General features: G+C 27.9%; 2 protein-coding genes across 4 annotated transcripts in view; both read left to right on the forward strand.

The window, feature by feature from the left end:
- Window positions 1-16,219, forward strand: part of LOC130672215 (uncharacterized) — a 57,520-nt gene that overhangs the window by 24,682 nt on the left and 16,619 nt on the right. The window lies entirely within an intron of this gene.
- On the forward strand, window positions 278-16,137 carry LOC130672214 (putative ankyrin repeat protein RF_0381). Of its 3 annotated transcripts, XR_008990653.1 has the most exons (4): window positions 278-377; window positions 472-574; window positions 681-892; window positions 9,188-10,968. XR_008990653.1 is itself a non-coding variant. In XM_057476632.1 (2 exons), the coding sequence occupies exons 1-2, from the start codon at window positions 852-854 to the stop codon at window positions 15,816-15,818; spliced, it is 1,692 nt and encodes a 563-aa protein (XP_057332615.1). In that variant the 5' UTR covers window positions 837-851; the 3' UTR covers window positions 15,819-16,137. The 3 variants fall into 3 exon arrangements, 2 of the variants coding, with proteins under 2 accessions (XP_057332615.1, XP_057332616.1); XM_057476632.1 differs by lacking the exons at window positions 278-377; window positions 472-574; window positions 9,188-10,968 and adding an exon at window positions 14,168-16,137 and having other exon boundaries at window positions 837-892; XM_057476633.1 differs by lacking the exons at window positions 278-377; window positions 472-574; window positions 681-892; window positions 9,188-10,968 and adding exons at window positions 13,262-13,438; window positions 14,168-16,122.

Raw genomic sequence — 16,219 nt, forward strand, 5'->3', positions numbered from 1 at the left:
TCGAAGTTTGTAGGCTAAAATTTATTTCACAAATGTTGTTTAACTTCTTATTGAAATCAACAATAAGGAATTTTTTTTAATTTTTTATCTCAGTGAAAAAACTTCTACGTAGTCCTTTTTTCAATTAAAGTTTTAATTAAATTTTAATTAATTAATTGAATTTTAATACGTTTATGAAAATTGAAAGACATTCCAAATTTTTAAAAAGTAGGGGGTACTAGCTGAAGATAAGCTTAATGCCGCCAAAGATCGAGGAACCTAGAAGGTATATATCGTACAAACGTACAAGAGCGAGACAGCAAGCAAGCCATAACCCTGAAAATTTCACCGCTCTTCCCAGTGCGTCAAGTGACTAAGGATAAAAAAATATAACAAAAGTAAGTAAATATCAATATACTAAAAATCAATTAACAAACTTTTTTTTTTATAAAATAATAATATAATAAAATAACCGAATTTAAACTATTACAGAATATTTTAGAACAGCCAGTTGAAAATTGAAGGTTAGAGAAAGAGGATAATTTTATTTTTAATGAGAATAAGAATACTCAATAGTTATACCATTTTTTACAAGGTAAATATTGAAAATAATGATTAAATCATGGTAATAATATCGTTATAAATCGTATTAGTAGTAATCAAAAAAATATAAACCATATGAAATATAATTAAAATTACAGAAGCGGCCTTGAAAGGTTATGAGAATATATTATAATCATGGAACTTGAACGAATAAACAATGGAATGAAAAGTTTATGAACGAATCTTGAGATTATGACTTGAAACACAGGATTAAATAATTAAACAAGACATCGTTAAAAAAAAAATGTGAAAGTATAAACAAAGTTTATATGTCAGGAGATTACCAATTGACGAAACAGCTGAATTTAGAGTAAGTACTTTGTTTATTTAAATATAGAAATTACAGGCGATAGAAAATTGAAGATTGCGAAAAAAAAAAAATTTATCAAGTTTGCGAATGGAATTCATCTCGGTGAGGAGGAGCAGATAAATGTTATTAATTATGAGATGAAAGAAGCAACAAGTGCAAATGGAAAAAAACTACAAGTTTCTATAAGTCGAAACAATTTAAATACAACCCGAGGAAAAAAGTAATTATACAATTGTGAAAAATTATATATAAATTAGATAGAAAAAATGGCCCAATCCGGTTGTACACAATCTGTATAAAAATTGTATACAATTCGATACAAATTATATACAATTCTATTAAAATTGTGATTATATAGAATTGTCTACAAGTTCTATACAGATTGTATACAATTGTATCGAGCCATTTTTTCTATCCATTTTATATATAATTCATATATAATGCATAAATAATATTATAAAATTGTATAAAATTTTTTTTCATCGGGTACATTGAACAATTGACATAAGATAAGAAAATAAGTAATATTAAGAAAAGAATTATACTAACTGTAAATTGGCGGAAAAAATTGTAATTAATTTAGAATAGCGGAAAAATGTCGTTAATGACAAAAAAAAAATACTTTTAAAATGGAAGAAAATTAAAAACAAAAATGTGAATCTGTTTTAGAAATGTAATTTTAATTTAGTATAAAAAAAAAAAAATGAACGTCGAGGAAAGAGAGCTAAGGGCCACAGAGTCAAAAGAGAAATGAGTAATTGAAAAACTGAATTGATTAATTTAATTTGAAAATTTTGAAGTTACGACGAAATTGAAAAAAAAAAGTATTGTAAATCTATTTTAGAAAATTAATTTTAGTTTAGCGGTGAGAAAAATAATTGACGTCAGGGGGAGAGCGCAGAGGCCCGCAGATTCGAGAGAGATATGACTAATTGAAATACTAAAGTAATTAATTTAATTTAAAAATTTTAAAGTGATAGACAAATTAAAAAAAAAAAATAAATATTGTAAATATGTAATAAAAATTTAATTTTAATTGAGCGTTGGGAAAAAATAATTGACGTCGGGGAGGAAAAAGCTGAGGGCCACAGAGTCGAGAGAAATGACTAATTAGAATACTAAAGTAATTAATTTAATTTGAAAAATTTAATTTTAAAAGGAAATTGGAAAATAAGTAAATATTGTAAATCTGTAATAGAAATTTAATTTTAATTTAGCGTTGGGAAAAAATAGTTGACGTTTGGGAGGAGAGGGCTGAGGGCCACAGAGTCGAGAGAGAAATGACTAATTGAAATACTAAAGTAATTAATTTAATTTAAAAAATTTTAAAGTGATAGACAAATTAAAAAAAAAAAAATAAATATTGTGAATATGTAATAAAAATTTAATTTTAATTGAGCGTTGGGAAAAAATAATTGACGTCGGGGAGGAAAAAGCTGAGGGCCACAGAGTCGAGAGAAATGACAAATTAGAATACTAAAGTAATTAATTTAATTTGAAAAATTTAATTTTACAAGGAAATTGGAAAATAAGTAAATATTGTAAATCTGTAATAGAAATTTAATTTTAATTTAGCGTTGGGAAAAAATAGTTGACGTTTGGGAGGAGAGGGCTGAGGGCCACAGAGTCGAGAGAGAAATGACTAATTAGAGTACTAAATTAATTAATTTATTTTAAACATTTAAAGTGATAGAAAAATTAAAAGAATTAATAAATATTGTAAATCTGTTATAGACATTTAATTTTAATTCAGCGTTGGGAAAAAATAATTGACGTCGGGGAGATGGCTGTGGGCCACAGAGTCAAGAGAGAAATGACTAATTAGAATACTAAAGTAATTAATTTAATATAAAAATTTTGAAGTGATAGAAAATTAAAAAAAAAATAAATATTGTAAATCTGTCATAGAAATTTGATTTTAATTTTGCGTTGGGAAAAAATAATTGACGTTGGAGAGGAGATGGCTGAGGGCCACAGAGTCAAGAGAGAAACGACTAATTAGAATACTAAATCAATTAATTTAATATAAAAATTTTGAAGTGATAGAAAATTAAAAAAAAAATAAATATTGTAAATCTGTCATAGAAATTTGATTTTAATTTTGCGTTGGAAAAAATAATTGACGTTGGAGAAGAGATGGCTGAGGACCACAGAGTCAAGAGAGAGCGACTAATTAGAATACTAAATCAATTGATTTAACATTAAAATTTTAAAGTGATAGAAAAATTGAAAGAATAAATAAATATTGTAAATCTGTTATAGAAAATTAATTTTAATTTACCGTTGGGAAAAACTAATTGACGTCAGGAAAGAGAGGGCTGAGAACCACAGAGTCGCGAGAAAAAAAAAATAATTAGAATACTAAAGTGATTAATTAAATTTGAATAATTTAATGTTACGAGGAAATTAGAAAAAGGAAATATTGTAAATCTGTTATAGAAAATTAAATATAATTTACCGTTAGGAAAAAATAATTCACATCGGGGCGGAGAGGGCTCAGGTCACAGAGTCGAAAGAGAAATGACTAATTGGAATACTGAATAAATTAAATAAATTTAAAAATTTTAAAGTGATAGACTTATTAAAAAAAAAAATTAAATATTGTAAATCTGTTGTAGACATTTAATTTTAATTTAGGGTTTGGAAAAAATAATTGACGTCGGGGAGATGGCTGTGGGCCACAGAGTCAAGAGAGAAATGACTAATTAGAATACTAAAGTAATTAATTTAATTTGAAAATTTTAATTTCACGAGGAAATTGGAAAATAAATAAATATTGTAAATCTGTAATAGAAATTTAATTTTAATTTAGCGTTGGGAAAAAATAGTTGTCGTTTGGGAGGAGAGGGCTGAGGGCCACAGAGTCGAGAGAGAAATGACTAATTAGAGTACTGAATTGATTAATTTATTTTAAACATTTAAAGCGATAGAAATATTAAAAAAATAAATAAATATTGTAAATCTGTTATAGAAATTTAATTTTAATTTAGCGTTGGGACAAAATAGTTGACGTTTGGGAGGAGAGGGCTGAGGGCCACAGAGTCGAGAGAGAAATGACTAATTAGAGTACTAAATCAATTAATTTATTTTAAAGATTTAAAGCGATAGAAACATTAAAAAATTAAATAAATATTGTAAATCTGTTATAGGAATTTAATTTTAATTTAGCATTGGGAAAAAATAATTGACGTCGGGGAGATGGCTGTGGGCCACAGAGTCGAGAGAAATGACTAATTAGAATACTAAAGTAATTAATTTAATTTGAAAATTTTAAAGTGATAGAAAAATTGAAAAAAAAAATAATTATTGTAAATCTGTCATAGAAATTTGATTTTAATTTTACGTTGGTAAAAAATAATTGACGTCGGGGAGGAGATGGCTGAGGGCCACAGGTCAAGAGAAAAATGACTAATTAGAATATTAAATCAATTAATTTAATATAAAAAGTTTAAAGTGATAGAAAATTAAAAAAAAAATAAATATTGTAAATCTGTCATAGAAATTTAATTTTAATTCAGCGTTGAGAAAAAATAATTGACGTCGGGGAGATGGCTGTGGGCCACAGAGTCGAGAGAAATGACTAATTAGAATACTAAAGTAATTAATTTAATTTGAAAATTTTAAAGTGATAGAAAAATTGAAAAAATAAATAATTATTGTAAATCTGTCATAGAAATTTGATTTTAATTTTACGTTGGTAAAAAATAATTGACGTCGGGGAGGAGATGGCTGAGGGCCACAGAGTCAAGAGAAAAATGACTAATTAGAATATTAAATCAATTAATTTAATATAAAAAGTTTAAAGTGATAGAAAATTAAAAAAAAAATAAATATTGTAAATCTGTCATAGAAATTTAATTTTAATTCAGCGTTGAGAAAAAATAATTGACGTCGGGGAGGAGATGGCTGAAGACCATAGTGTCGAGAGAAAAATGACTAATTAGAGTACTAAATTAATTAATTTATTTTAAACATTCAAAGTCATAGAAAAATGAAAAAAAATGAATAAATATTGTAAATCTGTCATAGAAATTTAATTTTAATTCAGCGTTGGGAAAAAATAATTGACGTCGGGGAGGAGATGGCTGAAGGCCATAGTGTCGAGAGAAAAATGACTAATTAGAATACTAAAGTAATTATTGAAATTCGAAAAATTTAATATTACGAGGAAATTGAAAAAAAAAATATTTTAAATCTGTAATAGAAATTTAATTTTAATTTAGCGTTGGGAAAAAATAGTTGACGTTTGGGAGGAGATGGCTGAGGGCCACAGAGTCGAGAGAGAAATGACTAATTAGAGTACTAAATTAATTAATTTATTTTAAACATTTAAAGCGATAGAAATATTAAAAAAATAAATAAATATTGTAAATCTTTTATAGACATTTAATTTTAATTCAGCGTTGAGAAAAAATAATTGACGTCGGGGAGGAGATGGCTGAAGACCATAGTGTCGAGAGAAAAATGACTAATTAGAATACTAAAGTAATTGTTGAAATTCGAAAAATTTAATATTACGAGGAAATTGAAAAAAAAAAAATTGTAAATCTGTTATAGAAATTTAATTATAATTTACCGTTGGGAAAAAATAATTCACATCGGGGCGGAGAGGGCTGAGGGCCACAGGTCAAGAGAAAAATGACTAATTAGAATATTAAATCAATTAATTTAATATAAAAAGTTTAAAGTGATAGAAAATTAAAAAAAAAATAAATATTGTAAATCTGTCATAGAAATTTAATTTTAATTCAGCGTTGAGAAAAAATAATTGACGTCGGGGAGATGGCTGTGGGCCACAGAGTCGAGAGAAATGACTAATTAGAATACTAAAGTAATTAATTTAATTTGAAAATTTTAAAGTGATAGAAAAATTGAAAAAATAAATAATTATTGTAAATCTGTCATAGAAATTTGATTTTAATTTTACGTTGGTAAAAAATAATTGACGTCGGGGAGGAGATGGCTGAGGGCCACAGGTCAAGAGAAAAATGACTAATTAGAATATTAAATCAATTAATTTATTTTAAACATTCAAAGTCATAGAAAAATGAAAAAAAATGAATAAATATTGTAAATCTGTCATAGAAATTTAATTTTAATTCAGCGTTGGGAAAAAATAATTGACGTCGGGGAGGAGATGGCTGAAGGCCATAGTGTCGAGAGAAAAATGACTAATTAGAATACTAAAGTAATTATTGAAATTCGAAAAATTTAATATTACGAGGAAATTGAAAAAAAAAATATTTTAAATCTGTAATAGAAATTTAATTTTAATTTAGCGTTGGGAAAAAATAGTTGACGTTTGGGAGGAGATGGCTGAGGGCCACAGAGTCGAGAGAGAAATGACTAATTAGAGTACTAAATTAATTAATTTATTTTAAACATTTAAAGCGATAGAAATATTAAAAAAATAAATAAATATTGTAAATCTTTTATAGACATTTAATTTTAATTCAGCGTTGAGAAAAAATAATTGACGTCGGGGAGGAGATGGCTGAAGACCATAGTGTCGAGAGAAAAATGACTAATTAGAATACTAAAGTAATTGTTGAAATTCGAAAAATTTAATATTACGAGGAAATTGAAAAAAAAAAAATTGTAAATCTGTTATAGAAATTTAATTATAATTTACCGTTGGGAAAAAATAATTCACATCGGGGCGGAGAGGGCTGAGGGCCACAGAGTCGAGAGAGAAATGACTAATTAGAGTACTAAATTAATTAATTTATTTTAAACATTTAAAGTGATAGAAAAATTAAAAGAATTAATAAATATTGTAAATCTGTTATAGACATTTAATTTTAATTCAGCGTTGGGAAAAAGTAATTAACGTCGGGGAGATGGCTGTGGGCCACAGAGTCGAGAGAAAAATGACTAATTAGAATATTAAATCAATTAATTTAATATAAAAAGTTTAAAGTGATAGAAAATTAAAAAAAAAATAAATATTGTAAATCTGTCATAGAAATTTGATTTTAATTTTGCGTTGGAAAAAATAATTGACGTTGGGGAAGAGATGGCTGAGGGCCACAGAGTCAAGAGAGAGCGACTAATTAGAATACTAAATCAATTAATTTAACATTAAAATTTTAAAGTGATAGAAAAATTGAAAGAATAAATAAATATTGTAAATCTGTTATAGAAAATTAATTATAATTTACCGTTGGGAAAAACTAATTGACGTCAGGAAAGAGAGGGCTGAGAACCACAGAGTCTTGAGAAAAAAAAAATAATTAGAATACTAAAGTGATTAATTAAATTTGAAAAATTTAATGTTACGAGGAAATTGGAAAAAGAAAATATTGTAAATCTGTTATAGAAAATTAAATATAATTTACCGTTAGGAAAAAATAATTCACATCGGGGCGGAGAGGGCTCAGGCCACAGAGTCGAAAGAGAAATGACTAATTGGAATACTGAATAAATTGAATAAATTTAAAAATTTTGAAGTAATAGACTTATTAAAAAAAAAAATTAAATATTGTAAATCTGTTGTAGACATTTAATTTTAATTTAGCGTTTGGAAAAAATAATTGACGTCAGGGAGATGGCTGTGGGCCACAGAGTCAAGATAGAAATGCCTAATTAGAATACTAAAGTAATTAATTTAATTTGAAAATTTTAATTTTACGAGGAAATTGGAAAATAAATGAATATTGTAAATCTGTAATAGAAATTTAATTTTAATTTAGCGTTAGGAGAAATAGTTGACGTTTGGGAGGAGATGGCTGAGGGCCACAGAGTCGAGAGAGAAATGACTAATTAGAGTACTAAATTAATTAATTTATTTTAAACATTTAAAGTGATAGAAATATTAAAAAAATAAATAAATATTGTAAATCTGTTATAGAAATTTAATTTTAATTCAGCGTTGAGAAAAAGTAATTGACGTCGGGGAGGAGATGGCTGAAGGCCATAGTGTCGAGAGAAAAATGACTAATTAGAATACTAAAGTAATTATTGAAATTCGAAAAATTTAATATTACGAGGAAATTGAAAAAAAAAATATTGTAAATCTGTTATAGAAATTTAATTATAATTTACCGTTGGGAAAAAATAATTCACATCGGGGCGGAGAGGGCTGTGGGCCACAGAGTCAAGAGAGAAATGACTAATTAGATTACCAAATTAATTAATTTAATATAATAAGTTTAAAGCGATAGGAAAATTAAAAAAATAAATACATATTGTAAATCTGTAATAGAAATTTAATTTTAATTTAGCGTTGGGAAAAAATAGTTGACGTTTGGGAGCAGAGGGCTGAGGGCCACAGAGTCGAGAGAAATGACTATTTAGAATACTAAAGTGATTAATTCAATTTGAAAAATTTACTGTTACGAGGAAATTGAAAAAAAAAATATTGTAAATCTGTTATAGAAAATTAATATCAATTTAGTGTTGGGAAAAAATAACTAACGTCAGGGAGGAGAGCGCTGAGGGCCACAGAGTCGAGAGAGAAATGCCTAATTAGAATACTTAATCAATTAGAGACTTCCAAAAAAAAAATTTCATATAAAATTCATTCATTTATTGATTATATTGTAACAAATTATACAAGCGATATGAAGTTAATAATTAAAAAAAAATAGTTAAGATTGAAAATATCAGTGAGGAAGAAAAGTTGTTTGTGTTTATAAAGTTAAAAAACTAATTCATTAATCAGAGTATATACTTTTATTTATTGAAATATAAAATTGATATGTATCAAAAAATCAATAACCGAAAAAAAAAATTATATTTTGTAAAATGATGCGACAAAATGATCTCCAATTTCGAAGTTTTGGCAAACATCAGTAATGGTGAGGAATGAAGTTTAATATATTGCTTACGGGAGAAAATGTTAATTACTAACATTAGAAATTTTCTTTATGCCATGATAAGTTTTATAAATGACCAGGCATCCATTATTGTTAAATTAAAATAACATAAATTATGTATCAATGTAAATGTAATTAATTAAGAAAATTAATTTGGCGGTAAAAATAATTCTCATCCAGGAAGGAAGAAGATTATTTTTCAGAAAGAAACAATAATGTGGTAGTTTTCAGACGTAAAATAACTTGTTGTTTAATGTTAAATAATTTTTAGCGTTGAAACATTTATGATTACTAGATTCAATTATCAAAATACCTCTCTATAATTCAATCAGTTAAAATAACGATGTTATTTCAAGTATTTTTACCTTACACAGGAAGGATATTAATTACTGATGAAACATCTGATATGAGTAAGAGCTAAGTAGTATTTGTTATCCGTAATTCTTTTAAATTATTAATTTTTTATTTATTGTTTTAGGAATTATTTTCGCACGAGTATCTTTATTCTGATTACTTTTTTTAAACCAGAATGTCAGAGAAACATCAAAATCACGAGATTTCTTGGATTTTTTCTGGTAACGTATCGTTTGTATATTAGCTTGTTTTTTATTATATATTTAAATATATACAAATTTGTCTTGAAGCATAGTTGGGACACCTTTTGGGAAACTAAAAGTGCATTTAGATCAAAATCGCAATGATTGACGTACAATGCTGTCCTAAACAATACTCTGCATAAGTATTGACATCTTATAAGACTTCACTTAGTCCTATTGCATGATAATTTAGTGAATAATAATTGAATATTACATTACTGTTACCTTCTGCAATTACTTTTGCAATGAAATTGTTTACTGAACACCTTTTAGGAAACTAAAAGTGCGTTGTAATAAACATTTCAGTGATTCGCCTGACATCGCCGTTCGTAACAATTTTGTAATTGCCAGATCAACGAATAAACAGATGGTTTATTTTTTGCGATAATGTTTTTTAAATTTTTTTTTTTTTATCATTGTCATACTAGACTAACGACAAAGTATTTACATATTTGTAATTACGAACTAAGATATTTAAAAAATGTTATAAAATATCGTTTCGCTTTAGCCGAAATTCGTTAGGATAATTCCAACGACCGTCTACCATTTTTTTAGGTAAATTTATTGTACATATCAGTAAAATCAAAAAATTTACTCTGTGTTTGGATGTAACAATGAGTATATTATTATCTAAATAAAATCAATTGAAAATGTCCAAAATTCGACTAACGAAATGAATTTTGCAAATTAAATGGCATCAATTATCCATTACGACAAGTTATTAGCAATGATATTCTCATTATGGAACTTTCGATTTACTAGTAAATTTTTTATATCAGATCAATCAGTTTATAATTACTAACTTATTTATGGACTGACCGTTTATAATTTTATATCTAATATTGTGGCTTTAGCATGTTAGAGTTAAGAAATTCGATTTCTCAATGCGAATTGAGTAAAATCGAAGATATTACCAGTTTGGTATTTATTACCAATCTCAATACACGAAATTTGAAAACTTATAGATGGCGCTTACTGTTTTTTTTATCTACATCGGTAGAACAGTTTATGTTTGAAAATTCTAACTCTCATCACTAGATGGTGCTCACTACTATCAGTAAGGGACTGTTTTATCGACCCGAACCCATATAACATCTTCTTAAAGATGATTAAAGTTACCATCTAAGACAAGTAGACTTTAAACATCAGCGCCCCTGTTTAAAACGTAAATATACGTTATTTTCTTTTTCACTCTACGCTGGTTTTCAAAAGTGGAAACATAAACATTGAAATTAATGATGTTCTTGTCAGCATTGGATGTCATGAACCCTTACCATACAAAATAGACGACCTTGTTCAAGACATTCAATGGACAAGTTTTCAGAATGATAGAATAACAATTAATTCAATTATAATGAAACCGTCTGACGAACCATCATTTTACCAAGTTAAAAAAATACTAAATGTCAACAATGGCCAAATTTTATTCATTACCCAGTATTTGGATGATTGTTATTTCGATGAACACACTCAATCATTCAAAGTTATTAACAGAAGCTCTCTCGCTTGGAAATTTTTATTTTATGCTGATATTGAAGACTGTACAGTAACTTATTTCAATATTTTAGACAATCAAGTGTACATATCTAAATTATGGATTTAAATAATTGTAAAAAATAAATAATTGTCATTTTTTTGTAAAAATTTTATAAATAAAATTTAAGTATGTTTGTCATCATATTTGTAATCAAAAATTTATAATTTTGCACCAGTACTTGAAAATTATTGAATTTTTGATCAATTTGTTTTATAGCATTTAATAATATTTATCAGTGATAAATTATCACTATCCTTGATAGGAAACATTATTATCCTGATGGTAAATATTACCATCCTGATAGTAGCTGTAATCATCTTAATGGTTACTGTTATCATCCTGATGGTAACTGTTACTATAAAAAATGGTAACTGCAATTATAAAAAATTGTAGCACTAACCATCTTTACACTGAAAAATTTTTTAATCATCCTAGATGATTGCAGCTACAAATTTAGTATGATAACTCCAATCATTTATTTTTCTCCGTGTATATTCTCGGTCTGGCACACAATCGCCTTATGACATCACTATATTACTTGGTCATATCTGCGTTTATTTTCAATACATTTACATTATGCATCATGCAGTAAATACTGCGTATATACATGTATGAGTGTATTTTGAAAAAAACATGTGTCAAAATATATTGAGAAAACAAAATAATAATAATAAATTAAAATATTCATTTATAATTTAATGTATAGCAAATATTTTTTTTTTCTATATGTATTGTTTTAAAAGTCGCATAAACTTCATGATTATATACGACCGGTAATATAAATGAAGTACAATTTATACATAGGAAAAAAATAATTCTTGACTGGAAGTAAATATTCTTGATTCAAGAAATTTTTTTTTGAAAACCTAAATTTTTTGGATGAATTATAAATCTTCTTCGACTAAAACGAATTTTCTTTAACCATTACAAATTCTCTTGGCTTAAGAAAATCTTGACTTAGTTTCCAAAAACGTTTGTCTTTCAAAATATTTTCTTGACTCAAGGTAACTTTTTTTTCTGTGCGCTAATATACTAATATACTGTTGTATAGGGGAAGGAGGATGGGGGGAAGGGAAAATAGGATACCTCCAAAATTTAATAAAAAAAGTTTGGTTTTTGAAAATTACAAAATTATTTTTGTAAATATAACTGAGCATTATTTTGATTTTTTTTTGTTAAACTTTTTCAAAAACCGAGGGTCAGTCGGAAAATATTAATGACTTTTGTTTTATAATAAAAACCATTAAAATATTTTTTTTTCTTTCTTTACACCCAATAGTTATTTGAAATGTAATTTTTCTTTATGAAAATTACTGATAAGAAAATTTGGTTCAATCAAATTTACTTAATTTCCAGAAATTTTTCTTTTCACCTTTTTTAGGGGGTGCCCAATTTTGCCTACATAAAATTAAATTTTTTTTTAACGGCAGCTGAAAATTTTTTCTATTCACTTCGAATATCATTAAAAAAAAAAGAATTTCCGTCCCGTATTTGGGTCCCCGTTTATTGCTTCTTATTATATAGATCATATTATTATATAGATCATATTATATAGATCCAACTTATTGATCTATAATAAATTAACCGTATTTGAGTCTCCGAAAACTTCGTATTTTTTCAAGTACAGTAGGACCTCATTATAAGACTACGAGTTATGAGACTTTTCCCCTTAATTTGTTCAAACTCGCTCGGAACGCTTCCCCCACCAACAACTCAATAAGAGTTTTGCGCCGAAACCTCGCTATAAGACTAATGACCAGTACGACTAAAATCAAGATAAAATGTACAAATATAAAGATTTTAGATTAAATAATTTATTTCTGTAAAGAATACTTAAAATTTCGTGGTATCACATAATTAATTAACAGAAAAGAAAGACAAAATTCTGTTTATTTATGATTATATATAAAATAGATTCACTGTATAAAACCGTAGAGTTGAACTGAATACATAAATAAGACGCAAAACGCCGATAGTCTTATAACGAGGTTTGGGCGCAAACGCTGTCAAGCCCAATAGTGGGGGTACCTCAATTCAAAGACTTTTTTCCCCTACAGACCCGAGCTAGTCTTATAACGAGGTCCTTCTGTACTCCTTTTGCCCCTACAATTAGTACAGAAAATAGAAAAAGAAAAAAAGCAAAAAGGAGATTTAGATTTCATTTACCAGTTTGAGACTTTTCAAAAGATTCAATGCTATAATTAAATTGATTTTATCATTTAAGAAGGGATTATACTAATTTTTTTCCCAAGTGTTTCTGTCAAACATTCACACACTCGACAACAGGTATTATATTCTTGATCTGACACACAATCGCCTTATGACATCACTATATTCTTCCAAGAATATTTCAGACCATGTGATTACAGTAATTTGGTCACTTACATTTTATATTGTCCTCATTAGTAAGCTGATGCATGTCACCTGGACTGCATTAAAATAAAGTGCCATTGAGCAGTATCATTTGTTTTAACACAACATTTTGTTTTAAGTGTATTAAATCAAGTAAATTGTGTGTAATAAGTGCGTAAATTATAAATAATTTAGTGGAAGATTTTTAAATCTTCAGCTGTAACTCGAACTGCTGAAAATCTAGGTATTTATTTATTTTTTTATTGCACGTCTGCTTTATAACCGACCTGTCAAGGTCACACGATTTCTACTCATTAAAGTGCATATATTTTTTTTCTATTAATCTTACACATTATGAAAAACACATCAATATAAAGCTGAAACACTAACGAATAATCCTGATACTTTTTTTAATTTGTCCAATATGTATTAATATAAAAAAAAGTTCATTAAAAAAAATTTATCGTGGACGTCCATTAGTCTGTGGTTCAAAAAAACGGCGTGGTACGGATATCTCGAGAACGACTTGACGAAACTACTTAATTTTTTTTTCAAAATTTTCAGAAATAAGCAAAGAAGGTTCCTTTCGAAAATCACTACTGTAGGCCTTCTCGTTTTTTTGAAAATAAATCATTACGGTTATAACCGGCAATCTTACATGTAAACAAACACACACTGCCGCCATTTTTCTTTAGGAATGTTCTCCTTATTTATTTTTTTTTTACTTTTATTACCGTATATTTACCATGGAAATTTCTATGGGAAAAGAGCGGGATATTCAATTTTATTTGAAATTTAACTTTTAAAAAAAAACAAAATGAGCGTTCGAGGCGTGCACCTTTGGATTTTCCAAATTTTAAATATACATTCTTTTCCTTAAGTAAACATATATTATAATATACTTGTATTTTTGAACTCAACTTAAATATATACTACGACTCAAATGCAACAATAAAGATTGATTTTTGTACAGAGAATACAACACGGACAATATGGCGTCATCGACGTATACATCTCTTTTACAAGCAGTCCAAAAAAAAGATATAACGACTGTCAAACGTTTACTCAACAATGGAACGCCGGTTAATGTTCAAGATACCAAACCACGCGATACTCCATTGCACTTATCAGTTGACTTCGGTAATTTATGCATCACTAAAATTTTACTAAAATACAACGCTAACATTTTTGTGAACAACAACGAAAATGTCTGTCCTTTAGAAATTGCAATGCTTTTAAATAACACAGACATAAAAAAATTATTTTTGGAGCACATACCACCATACAACAGCATAACGCCATACAATTATACAAAAATAATTGTTAGCTTCTTAAAAAACATGCGCATGAATAAACAAGTCATCAATTATCTAAATAATCCCCCAGCGCAAATAATAATAAAAGATAGTCCGGGCATTATAAAAGCACTGCACTTGGCCATTACATACGGCAAGCGTAATATTATAGGACTACTTTTAGAAAATGGGGTGAATGTAAACGGTATCGGGGAGCCGTTATTACACTTCGATGAAAGGACAGCTTTATCAATCGCCTGTAAGCACCCAACGACCCATTCCTTAGTTCAATACTTAATGGACAAAGGAGCTAAGGTAAATGTGGACGGTGTAATCGACACTGCTTTACACGCAGCCTGTATATCCGGCAACCTTGATTTAGTCAAATTACTCGTTAACAGTGGCGCTGATATGTATGTAAAAAATAGTGATGGTAAAATTCCAATTACATTAGGTGTGGAAAATAAACAAATTTCAATTGTAAAATTTCTGTTAAACGTGGGACAGTATAATATATCATATCAAAAATTAAAATATGTTGTTTATGCGGCTGTTTATGTGGGCGAGTTCGAATACATCAAAGGATACTTGAAATGGATAACAAAATTAAATTACGAACACCGAATACAATATGGAATAAATTCTGAGGTTTTGAAGAATATATTGTGTTCTGATACTTATTGGCATTCGAGTAGCGATACTCACAAATGTATCAAATCAATGGTTCTAAATAGTTTCGATATAAATTTTAAAAATTCATCTGGAATAACCCCGCTATTTTCGGCTCTGATGATTGGTTATGGTGGAGTTGTTGCTGAACTGCTTCAATATGGTGCCGATATTAATCAGAAGTGTATTGACGGCCGGTCAGCATTTTATCACTTTTATCAAGCGATTAAATCCCGGAAACGATTAAGACAAATTTCTATCGACCACGAACCTTATAAAGTGCGCCCATTACGTGATCAGAGAGTTGTTGACATTTTTGCCCAACATGTTATCAAGATGGAGATGTTGAAGCTTGCGGTGAACCAAGTCGATTACGCCAATGCTATTGAACTTTATAAAAATCCGAGGGTCCAAGAGCAAAGGTACGAAAAAGAAGTTGAAAATTTGAGAAAAACTGTTATTTGTGATGGCGTTACTTTTTATGATCTCGCGTCAGCTAACGTGAACCAGATGATAAAATTTTTGAATAAAGATGTCATTAATGAAACCCTCAAGACTGGAAAATACAAAAAACGATTCAGAGACTGGGACTATTATAAGCTATTCATATCACAGAGGACTTTGCAGAAAGTTATTGTTGGATCAAGCAAAGAATCTTAAAATTTTTAATTTTTTTGACGATCTGGATATCGATTACGATTGTCGATTAAAGGTTATTTCATGCCTGACAAACACAGACTTGAAAATTCTGATCTATAATTGTCTATGGCAAGAAAACGATAAAATTTTTTATAAAGATAAAATTAATGATTCTACTAACGATCGATAATGGATTTATTGTAAAAAAACAATAATAAAAGCATTATTTCGATTTCAAATCATATTATATTTTTGATAATTTATTTAATTTTTATATACGGGGATTCCCCGCACAACACTGCTCAACTTAATAGAGTTGGCGTGAATACGAGTGAGACACTAGAGAAAGCGCGTGTAACGGAAGGTTAACGTACACAGTAAAAAAGGATCCGTCAAAATCAACACATATCGTGTATAAAACG

This window comes from Microplitis mediator, chromosome 7, assembly GCF_029852145.1.
Source record: "Microplitis mediator isolate UGA2020A chromosome 7, iyMicMedi2.1, whole genome shotgun sequence".
NCBI classification, from domain to species: domain Eukaryota; kingdom Metazoa; phylum Arthropoda; class Insecta; order Hymenoptera; family Braconidae; genus Microplitis; species Microplitis mediator.

What these genes read in the sequence shown, in the direction of transcription:
- LOC130672214 (XM_057476632.1), top strand. Translation starts at nt 852, where the DNA reads ATGTCAGGAGATTACCAATTGACGAAACAGCTGAATTTAGA. An exon ending in ACGAAACAGCTGAATTTAGA is followed by an intron (nt 893 to 14,167) that starts GTAAGTACTTTG and finishes ATTTTTGTACAG; the next exon opens with AGAATACAACACGGACAATA.